Source organism: Cygnus olor, chromosome 6 (assembly GCF_009769625.2).
Source record: "Cygnus olor isolate bCygOlo1 chromosome 6, bCygOlo1.pri.v2, whole genome shotgun sequence".
Taxonomy (NCBI): Eukaryota; Metazoa; Chordata; class Aves; order Anseriformes; family Anatidae; genus Cygnus; species Cygnus olor.
Window position 1 is genome coordinate 11,376,550 of NC_049174.1, and position 12,111 is coordinate 11,388,660.

The following is a 12,111-nucleotide window of genomic DNA, read 5'->3' on the forward strand; positions in this document are numbered from 1 at the left end:
TGTAGAGGATATACATGAAAAGCAAGTTTATAGTATTCAGAGCTGTATGTAGCTACCTCATGATTTCGAGCAAAGGCAAACGTACTAAAATCTTGCTCCCTGAAAAGCGTCTCCTCCTCCTCAGTTGCTTGTGACTAATTAATATCTTGAACAAAACCCAGCTTCTGCCTGGAATTTGCAAATCCCTGAAAACCACCATTATTAGGCAGCATGAATTGTGTGCATGCAACGCTGAAAAGCACAGCAGTTAGTTGCCTATTTGTATGATCAGGGATGTATAACTAGTTATAGGACTGCCGAGGAAAAAAAAATCCCCTACACAAATCATTGTGTTTATGTGGTAAACATCATTACTCTAACTTTAAAAGCACGCATTTCCCACAAGGAAAAGTTAAAGTTCTGTAATTATACCATAATTAAGCCTTTACTTGCAAGTCACGTGAGCCTAAAATTTTTATCCGTCTTCACATCTAAGAGTGGTAGCAGAGCTGCAACCATCTGCACATAGACATGGGCAAGGCAAGGGGTTAGGGCCTGAGATCCCCTCTCATTAGAGAAGGCAAACTTACATCCAAGACTTGTGTGTCTACAAGTTCATCTGCCTTTTCTGTGCGCACTGCTTGTTGTCATCCTATAGTACCTCTGAACACAAGCCTTGCCTTTCAAAGAAATTCACACCTTCATTTGCTAAACAAAGTTGAAGGAAAAATGCAGATCTTCAGAAGTCTCGACACAAAGGATTCAATTCTTAGAAGATAAAACAGCAGGTAGGGTTGGCTTTGTGCTTGCCTTTCTAGTAGCTCAGGCAAAGTAGCAAAACTCAACATCTTTTCCATTGTGCACCATCCCTGAAGAGCCCCATGCCTGAGGGACTGCAAGTGTTTAAGAATCCAGAAAAAGCAATGGACTGTATTGTCTGACTTGAACAGAATGCTTTGTGGATCGCACACGATTCCTCCTTATTCCAAATGACATTACCACTTTCCATAGTACTTTCCTGAATCAGGGCCTAAAAGCAAGCCTGCAGATGGGAGATTTCATTTTGGCAATGTTTTTTTTACACTGAAAATGCTCAGCTCCTGCTGTCAACTAACTGGCATGGAGCAGAGCAATCTGAGATCTGAGCTTTCCTTCCCAGGTATTCATATACCTTCTCCTAAGCATCCTTTCGCTATGGCTGCAGGGAAAGTCACTTTTTTTTTTTTCCCTAGAAGCCAGCTTTCTGAGGAGGCAGGACATTCCCAGTTTCTTGCCAACACAGAGAGGGGCATGCTGTTGTACAGTTGGAGGAAAAAAAAAGAAAAAAAGGCTTTCAGAAGTAGTACCCCTGCTCCCCAGCACACAGCTCTGAGGTCACACCTAGCTGTGTGTCAGGCAGCCTCAATAATTCCCAGCTCCACTGCTAAGTGACATTTCAGCCAAAAAAAAGCCTATCATCTTCGGGAAGAAAGACACTGTCAGTACAGATGGATGTTGCATGCTGGCAACAAGTCATGCAGCAGATCATTCTGAAATGTGCTGCACACACATAGACGTCTCTTGGAGTGAAGGACTCCAAAAATTCGTAGTCTAAGCCTGAAGTTTTGGATTTAAAATGCAATACCAAAAACCACAGAATTCTGATAACTATGTCTCAGATGAACCAGGAAGGTGTTTTTCAAACACATTACACAATCTCAAGGAGCACTGAGAAGCTTTCTGCTGCTTTAACCCTTAGCTTTAGTCCCTTTTACAAGCTGGAATGAATACATTTCAAATGAGGCAGAACAGCATGAACTTAAGAGCCTCTCCACTGCACAGCTAGCTGAGGAAGAACAAATTATGTTGAATAGTCAGTTCAAAAGTCCCTGTGAACATTCTGAAGAAAATACTGCAAGTTCAAAGTTTCTAAATGAGTCCACAAAGCCATATCTTACATTTTAACTTTACATTTATCTTACATCTCTATTAAGAGACCCTATACTAGCAGGACAAGAAAAATGACAGTACTCTGACCATGCAAATCATGGCTTGTAACAGTTCATACAGATATTCCTTCCTTTGTCTTCAGTGATTTCTTGGAAAACAACAACAAAACACAGTGGCAGAGAAGATTTCAACACAACTTGGAAACATACCATCACCTGCAACTTCGGTTTGTCCCAGCAGTGGTAATTGCCATCAATTCCACAATTTCTCTAACGAGAACTTACAATACCTGGGCCTCAGGAGAATACTGCATAGCGAGGCAGGACCCCATGCCAGCTAAACAACAATAACCAATAGGGCAAAGTGCTAAGTCAATTGGAAGCCATTGTCTCCAGAACCAGAAAGGCAAGCAGCTAATTAAATCATTGTGTGGGAGCCTGCATGAGGTGTAAGAGAGTGCTGGGCCACAACAGGCTTTGGATGTGTGCCTGCTTACAGAAACACGCTATTTAAAGCAACAACAGTTTTGAGAACCAATGTAATGTTCATACCTCCTCAGCCTACTTCAGAAAAACACCCCCTCCCCAAGGGTTTTATAAGCAGTCTTCTTTATAGAAGTCGCCATGGGTTTCCAATTTTCTTGTTTGACTCAAAGGATTATTTTAGATTTCAGAGGTCAGAGACTAATCAGGGCAGTAGAAACAAAAACAAATGAAAACGACTGATCCTTTAGTCCACATCTAAAGATCAAAAAAGAAAATCAGCTTACGAAACAAACCATTTGATTCATTATTCCTCTTATTTGGAAGCTAGACTTCAAAAAAAAGGTGGGGATCTAGGCAAAACCCAGAACTTACTTTTAGAAATATGCGTCTGTGTGCATGAGATTAACACTCAGGCTGTGCACAGGACAGTTGCAAATGTTCTAACACTTTTGCAGGGACAGTTGTCTGGCTGTTGTACAAGTGCTCCCCTTCCAGAATTACTTACCGATCGGAATTCGTAATAGATTTTATCATATTCATTGCCTCCAATTGTGATTTCTGGAATGAAGTGAGGGACAGCTACAGCATCCAGCACTCCAGTTTTGTCCTGAACACTGAAGGGAAAGAAAGAAGGAAAAGAAAAGAAGAAAATGGATTAGTTAGTCCACATCCTGCCCAAAAGAAAGCAACATCAATTCTGAGTTTGACCAAGTATTAAATAACTTCTCTAAGTAGTTCTTTCACAGGTTTCAGCTCTTTTCTCGTTATGATGCATACATAGTCCTTTCACTCACATGGCTACTGTGTTTCTTCCTTGCCTCCTGCTTGTTCCTGCTCCAACATCTCCTTCCTTCTCCAACCCCTTCCCCAGGTTCTACCTCCCTGGTGATGCTCTGTTATTCCTGGAAACATTCTCCAAGGCACCTCTAGCTTTTTGCTTTCCTACATAAACAAGGTAAAAACAGTGGTTTTATTGATTTCCACACTCTATTTTACTATAGTAACTTCATTTAATTAAACTCCTGTCCAATTTGTTTTCACAAATGAACCTGCATAAGGATTAAAATAAAGTAGTGCTCTTCTTCCCCGAACTCCCATTCTAAATGACACTGAGGCAATCAAACGGTTTGGAAGCAGGCAGCATCTCCAGCACCCTGCCTGGGAGCAATCAGAGGAAGCTTGCTGCAGCAGCTTTAATGAGAGCTTAGTGATGAGGGGTGCAAAAATCAGGATCCACCAAAAATCCACACTGCATGGAGCCAGCACTTTCAAATACCCCAAATTTAAAATGCCTGAGAAACTGCTAGAAAGCCACCTTCTGCATACTGATGTTAATTTGCAGATCAACAGTGCCACCTACATGTATTTAGGGAAAAATACATCAGCTATCCTTCGCAGTGGACAATGACTGAGTTCTATGTTTGACACTTGGGAGCTATGCAAATAATTGTGTTGTTAGTTTTCAGTGAATTGTATTTCCTTACGAATATTTACACAGACATATACCAAATATAAGTTCTGAGCAAAGCAAAGTTAATTACCTTTAAGCAATCTTTTTTTTTTTCCTCCCCCTAAATAACAAAGTTTGGGGCCTTCCCTCACAGCATGGCACAGTTCAATTAGTAAACTAGTCTGCTCACATATGCTGACATACACACTGCAAAATTACTCTACTGCAGACAAATCAGTAAGGAAATACAGGAACCTAGTAAAAGGTGAGGAGAGTGAAGGCAAGGATAAACGCCTATTTACAAGGCCAGGATAAACACCAAAGATGTTTCCTACAAACTATTACAGCATTTACCTTCACAAATATTAACCCAGGTATTTTCTAACCATCTGGGGGAAAAAAAAAGGAAAAGAAAAGCAGAAGCACTACTAGTTTACTTAGACTGTGGAATGACACACAGCGCCCATAAGTGTTCTTGAGATCTGTGGCTCTGTTCTGTGAGACATAAACAGTCAAATGGCAGACGCACTGAGGCTCATCTTGCAATGTAAGTTGTCCCAAATCCGCCCTGCACAAAGGGACTGCACCCGCAAGACGAACCTTACTGTCAAAAACAAACAGCAGGAACACTCAGCTGAACAAGAAAACCAAAGCTGACAAACCCCACAGCGTTCACATGCTGAAAGCAAGGAAAACAAGCCCTCCATTGCCTCCTCGCAAAGGCAAGAAGAGCTGTTTTCATGCCGTGTGAGCACCGGCCCTCCTGCGGACCTCTCCCAACCCTCCCAACTCCAGGAGGGCTTGAGTAACTGAGCTGGGATGGAAAAGCTTGCCCTAAACAGTGACCTGATGATGCAGCTGGGTTTATTTCTGAATCCTGGCATACTCTGCGAAGAGCTTCTCTGCACCTGCTCCATCTCATACCCACCGCTAATTAAACTAAGTAAAACTAACAGACCCTGGCGGAAAGCAGCCCTTCAGGTATCAGCTCGTCATTCCTTAGGTGCAGTCCATCCTCCAGCTGAGCCTGGAATCAGTACTGATGCTACAAGCTTTCACCCCCATTTCATTGTGCACAGAGCAGAGACAAGCAGCAGGCAAGACAGCGAGCTAAGATTTTTGATTCGAAGAGGATTACTTGTTTAAATACCTTGCTGAATGTTTAAATACCTTGCTGAACTCAGGCTTAGCAGCACAGCCTGTGGAATATCCACTAATTTATCAGTAAATAAACACCTCTGTCCCTTCTTCCCACACCAGTGTCCCACAGAAGCGGGAGAGTCAGCTCTCTGCCAAGTAGCAGAAGATGTTCTGGACCTGACAAGTCTGTAGGAGAATGCAGATAAAAATCTGTCTGGGCATAAGTAAAATATAATTTGACATACACAAAGCAAGTCTAGTAGTCAACCAGTCTGCAGCTAATCCATTCCTTCAGGAATCTCAGCCGAATGGCAATTTTAGAGGACAATTCCCAGGCACAATTTATTTTAGTTAGTGCCATAACGGAAAACCTGCTTCTCTTATAACTGCTGCCTCCAAAAAAAAAAAAAAAAATGCTCAACAACAAAATGCAAACCTAATGCTGCCAAAGATGGCTTCTCCAGGTTCATCTCTGCTTTCTGCCTTAAGAAATAATTTGGAATGCTAAATAAAAGCACCACCCAAAGACACCTGCCACAACAATGTCTTTAACCACAAAACCACATTTGCTTGCCAGAACTAATTCACTGCTTGGCAGGAAGCATTTAAAGGCACCTATTAAGTTTCCCGAGTTTTTTTCCCTCTCTCCCCCAGTACAAAAGTACCACGATTTATTGTAGGCAGGCACTTAACCGTATTTTCTCAAAGCAGCTCTCTCATAATGCAGTAACAAAGCTACCCAGAGTGTGTTTTACCACCCCTAAGATTACGCGGCATTACAAAAATGTAACTGAAAACGTGCAAGTGACTGCACAGTCCTAATACTGTAGGAACATCAGACCCTAGCTCACCATTACTATGGTCCAGGATCCTATTAGCTACAGCTCTTCACATGACTACATAGGAATCACACACTTGCAGCTATGCTACAGCAGTGGGTAGCTCTCTCCTCGTCCCTAAAAGCCTCTCAGTACACCTACTTTGCACATTGTGTCCAATGTGGCATGCACGAGCAGGAACTGAGCAATCAGGACTAACACACCTGCCTCTTTTCAGAGTACTAAGTTTGATTTCCCTTAAAGGCAGCTTGCAACAAGGATACACACGTTTTTCAAGGCACTAGCAGAAACCTGATGACAAGAAAGTGCTGCAAGCTGTCCTGAAGTTAATGCAGCTCTTACGTTAGCTGGACATACTTTCTAGAATTTCTGTTCCCATGACCTTAGCTTTTTGTTTCCTCCTCTCTATAAAACAACAAAGTCCCAGGACTGCCTACCACATGAAGACTATTTGCTAAAGAAAAAAACAACACAATGAACCAAACAAAAAAACCTGTCTTGAATAGCCTGAACCATGACTTCTCAACAACTGATGTTGGCATTAATGCAAAAACTGAAGTGACAATACACAGGATTAGAAAACCACACTTCCTACCTAAAAGCATTCACCGGCCTAAAAGGCTTAGGGCCAGCAACACAAAAGCATCCCAAGTTAAAATCAATGCTTATACGTGAAAGTAACTTGAGAAATAGCAGGTGGATCCCACTGGAAAAGAGAGAAGGTCTTCTTGCACACCTTGAAATCAGCTTCAAGCCTGAAACACAACAACTGGTTGGGAAGAATCTGAAGGAGTGGGTGGCATATCATTCCTTTGCTATTCACACCCTTATTGCCTCGGCCAGGGCTTCTCACCTTCTGCTGCGGTTGGCTTCCCTGCCTCCAGTGGGCAGGGTACGACACGTGGGATTGAGCCACACTCACGATTTTGCCCATACTTGTGAGAGCAGGGCAAAGGAGAAACCCTCCTGACTCATGCCACGGGCACACAGAGCTAGGTGAGAGAGACTGCGATCAGGGTTCCACATCCAGCTCGTACTGCACTCACCTCCTCCGCTTCTGCGCTCATTCAGCGGGCACACAGGACAACAAAAGGCTGGTTCTCCCCATGGTGTGTGTCCCCTTGCCCCTCATTTCCTCCTTACCCATTCACTCCAGACCTCTAGTCAAGCAGACTCCAACTCCACTGTTTAGTTAGGCAGTGCAAGCACACCATGCCCAAGGTGAACCGTGGCCACTCCCCTGGTGAGCAACAGACACTCATCGCCCTTGCCAAGAAAGTAAAAAAGAGCTTTCCAAGAAAAGCAGGTCTGCAAGAGGTGAGAAGGTGCAAAAACAACTCTTCAAACCTATAAAAAGCTGCCACGAGGAGGAACTGATGGAAGAGAGCTGTTTTGATGGAAGCAAGAAAGGAGAAAGGTGCTAAGGAAGCACTTTTCAATAGTGCATGAAGTTTTATGACAGATGCTTAGTGAGATTTTTGGAATCTCCATGACAAAGAGTTTGAAGAACAAGTCCAATACACCTCTTACGAGCACTTCTAGTCCTGCTGTTTGAAATCAGACATGTTCAACCATGGACATGTCTTTCCTTTGCTAAGTGTGCTTGATTAGACTGTGAAATAGAGCTGAGGAGTCACTTTCCCTCATTTGCTCCCATGCTGCTGCTTTGCAAGATTTCATTTAATCAGAGCAAAATGAACAGAAAGGGAACAGAAGCTATGCCCTGGGTTCAGCAACAGCTACAAGAATTTAAAGAAACACAACTTTAAAAAAATCACCAATTACTGCTCATACAAGATCCATCAGTAACAACCTCAAAATACATTGTGATGTACTGCCAAACACAATATTGGATGATTTACTATACAGGGTATGTGGCACACTAACAGTAATTTATGAACAAAATTGAACGTATGACAGTGGCAAACTGTTTCATGGCTAGGTTGTTTCCAGATGAAAACAGAACCCCTTTCTTTAGGATACAACAAACGTTGATACCTTTTTTTTTTAATGAAAGTAGCGGAGACTGAAAAAGCCAAAGACATGCCCATAAAAAGACATGTTCTGCTACAGCAAATTCCGAAGCAGCTGCAGCGATGCAACAGATTTAACTGAGGACTCATATACCGAAACGAGCCAAATGCAGTATGTTTCCCCCACCTGCTGGTAAATTAACACAGGTGACATTACACAAACTACAGCTCTTTGTTCCAAAACATTACTTATTATGCAATGCATCACACAGTCACACAGTTTTGCTGGGAAGGGCACAGCTGAAAACCTGCTTGAGACAGTGCGGCAGCAACATGGGAACGCACTGAGTTATTTCAAAAAGCCAGCAGAACTATTTCTGTTTGACTCGAAGGCTGGGGAGGAAGGAGAGATGTGGAGAGCATCCTCTGGGAGAACCCTCCAGCTTACACACAGGCAAATATGTTTATAACCTTTTACCAAGACATGCCTCAATCCCACGATCAAACTGCTTTCTATTAGGGCAAGGGAGAGAGACTTGAGGGCAAGGCGAGGAGATAAAAGATGTTGTAACGCACCTGATTTTGTATGGGTGCGGCCCACTGGTTTGATTAGCTTAGTTTTTGCATTATGAAAGTAGTCAGAGGCGCTGCTGGGGTTTCCACATGTTAGGCCCTATAAACATGCAACAGAATAGTCATCCTCACCTGCCCATCATTCCTCTTCCTTTCCCAAAGGCGTGGTGTGAGCTGAAGACGGAAGAGGTGGAAGGCATCCCCAGAGCCAGGGAACAAGCCGGCAGCCACCCCTCCAGCACCAGGGCTGAAACAGCCCGAGCCAGAACAAGCAGGCTGTGCAAAATGCTGGATTGCTGATTTCGCAATGGCAGCCAAAACCGCGGCCAAATCCCTGCTGCAGCCTAACAGAAACACCCACGAGAGGGCAGCATGTGCCGGCGTGCAGGACCTGCAGCCCACCAGGGACACACAGCACAGTAAAAGCCTCTTTGCAATGGGAAATATTAATCTAGGCTTTCAGATGTCCTGCGCCTATTCAAGGCTGAGTACCACAAGCTCTCTTCTATTTGATATTGGGAAAAAAAATAGGAAACTATCAGCTTTAACGTTTGTGAACCAACACCTGAGCTTGGCATTTGATGCTCCAGGATGCAACTCCAACCCTGAAGGCAGCAGCACCCTCCCAGGAGCATTTCTTCAGCCCTGACACAACTGTCCCCTGTCCAATGCTGCATCTGGCACATTTTCATGAGCGATGCTTGTGCAAACCGTGACAGGGAACTCTCATGTCTACCCCACGCTTGTAGAGTTAGCATGAGAAAAGATTACATTCAAAGCTACACTTTTTTTTTTTTAAAGTTAGAAGGTGCTTGCTATTTCCTGCTCAGCTGAACAAGGTGTGGGCACAAAACTGGCACAGGACCTGTTGTCACGCATTTGATCAATGTCCTGATACCCCAACACCAAAGGAACAAAGCAAACACTGAGCACTTTGATCAAATCTCTGAATATGAGCACAATCTTGACAACGCTATTCTGAAGGCAAGTAGAAACAGTAAAACTTAAAGCACTTGAACATTTAAATTAAGTTTGTTGCATTGTGAGATTTTAGTAAGATAGCCACGTACTGCCTTTAAAAGAAATAATTTCATATTACCTGCAATGACAAGCCTTGTAAAGGAAACCCTCTCACCATCATCCAGGGTTGAATGAAAAATTAAATCCTCAGCAATGCTATTTATTCCTTTCTACAGTTACAAAGTACAATTTTCACACAATATCTTATTACAGCACTCTTTAATTGTGTACTTTACTTTAACTCCCTCCTACACTCTGCAATTAACAATAATCCTTTCTTAATAACTGTACCGGTGTGAAGCTATAGGAAAAACAGCAACTTAACTGTATTTTCTTCTTTCAAAGGAAGTCTGATTTTCACAGTTCCGCAGGATCTAAGCCACCAGATGCTATTCTTTAATTACTATACATAGAAAACTCTTCTTAGGTAAAAGTTGCCAAATCCTGACTTGTTTCTCTTAGATGTCACCCAACATCGCTTTTCTACAATCTACCTTCACCCTTTGAGAGAAGGGCCATACAAAAGGCAGAACATTACCACTAATATCGGAAGGCATTTGAAGTAACAGAACAGAAAAGTTTATGGGATTCTTTCCCACGGAAGCTTGTTTTAAAAAAAAAGCTTAACTTATTATTCCAGCACCTCTGTCACAATAAACACTAAAATTCTGAAGTCCAACCAGGAGAGGTGCAGAGTCCTGCCTCCGGGGAGGAGCAGCCCCAGGCCCCGGGACACGCTGGGGCACCCAGCTGGGAAGCAGCTCTGCAGGAAGGGCCCTGGGGTCCTGGTGGGCACCGCGCCGAGCACGGGCCAGCAGCGTGCCCTGGTCACCAAGAGGGCTGGCGGCACCGGGGCTGCGTTAGGCACAGTGCGGCCAGCAGGCCGAGGGCGGTGATCCTTCCCCTCTGCTCAGCGCTGCTGTGAGGCACCCGGAGCCATGGGCCCAGGGCTGGGCCCCAGCACGTCCACGTCCACAGACACCTGAGGGGAGGGCACAGGGCACAGAGCCGGGCTCCATCCAGCGGTGCCCAGCGCCAGGCCGAGAGGCCCTGGGCACAGCCTGGAGCCCAGGAGGCTCCCTCTGAGCACCAGGCAGCACTTCTGTGCTGGGCGGGTGCCGCAGCCCTGGCACAGGCTGCCCAGAGCCTGTGGGGTCTCCTCCTTGGGGAGCTTCAGGAGGCGCCGGGACGTGGGGCTGGGCACCCTGCTCGGGGTGTCCCTGCTGGAGCGGGGCTGGGGCGGGTGGGCCTGGGGGTCCCTCCCCACCTCAGCCAGTCTGTCATTCTGTGAAATTCAGAGACAGTGATTCATTTAAAAAAACAAAATCCTTGTCTTCCTACTAACAAAGTGAAATGAAAGAACCTGAAATTAATATGACAAAAACATAGATCTGAAGCTTTGTTTTAAAAATGCAGTAACTATTCCAACCTTGCTACCTGTACATGCAGTCTAATGATGAAGTTCTGCAAAATGGGAAGCTTACCCCACTTCAGTGCAAGGTTAAACCTATCAATACTCTTACAAGTGTAGGTTTTCTTTTTATATGGGATTATCCAGAGAACATTTTATTCCATCAACGTGACTTAAGAGTGACAGTCCTGATGCTTTATCTGTAACACATGTATAGAAGTGTAGGTCTGCAATCTCACTTCTTTATATACATGTCAATGATTTATTTCACATCCTTTAGAGTTTGGAGGGCAATTTTTTCAGCAGTCAGGACACATGCAACCTTACCAGTAGCACTCCACAGCTGAACTGGAATACAAATAATCATGGTGTGCTTGGCAAGAATTACTTTTATCAAAAGTTCGTTTTTATTCCAGCAAGGCGCTTTCCACTGAGTTTGATCTCTTCACATCCAATTAAACAGGCAAGGATTCTTAAAACAAAAAAAAGAAAACACCACCCAAAATACCCTTTAACTGTTACATTTAACGATTCTCCTTGTTAATATAGAGAATGAATGACAGAACTGCAATGCCTCATTTTGTGAATTAGGATTAAAGCTTCAATATAGGATTATTTACTGGGAGTCTGGCAAAAGGAGAAAAAAACACACTTATTGAGCAATCATCCAAGTTTGCCTGTTTCCTTTTCCCCCTACACTGTTCAGCCAGCTTCTTGACTGCTGGGAAGATATTTAGAAGCAGACAGCTAAGAAATTAGTTTTAGAAAAACACTTTAAACACAGCCAATCTAAACAGCACCACATATAAAACTTGCTACAAGGTTGCACTGTCAACAAGCTTTGTCAAAGGATTTCGTGCTGCCAGAGCAGCAGAGAAACCACCATGCCAATTGCATAAATGCTGTTTTAAAACTGCATGCCTGTCTGTATACTGCCATGAGCCAGGAACAGAAATGTTCACAAAATACATTCCCAAAAGTAAGAGCCACAGGTCATGACACTTTGGAAATGCCTGGAGAAACTGGCTTATCATGGCTTGGGCGGAGGTAGTGTTTGCTGCACAAAAAGCTGGCTGGATGGCTGGGCCCCAAGGGTCACTGTGAGTGGAGCTAAATCCGGTTGGTGGCCAGTCTTGACTGCACCCTCAGTCAGTTTGCAGATGATACCAAGTTAGGTGGGGCTGGTGATCTGCTTGAGGGTGGGAAGGCTTTGCAGAGGGATCTGGATAGGCTGGAGCAATGGGCTGAGCCCAGCTGCAAGACATGCAGTGCCAGGTCCTGCGCTTGGATCACATCAACTCCATGCAGCCGT

General features: G+C 44.0%; 1 protein-coding gene across 1 annotated transcript in view; it reads right to left on the reverse strand.

Annotated features, from left to right (window-relative positions):
* The window catches only part of NDUFA10 (NADH:ubiquinone oxidoreductase subunit A10), a 45,760-nt gene that overhangs the window by 10,824 nt on the left and 22,825 nt on the right, over nucleotides 1-12,111 (reverse strand). The window contains exon 9 of the mRNA XM_040561217.1: nucleotides 2,899-3,007. Coding sequence (XP_040417151.1) covers nucleotides 2,899-3,007 — 109 coding nt within the window. The remainder of the gene's footprint in view (nucleotides 1-2,898; nucleotides 3,008-12,111) is intronic.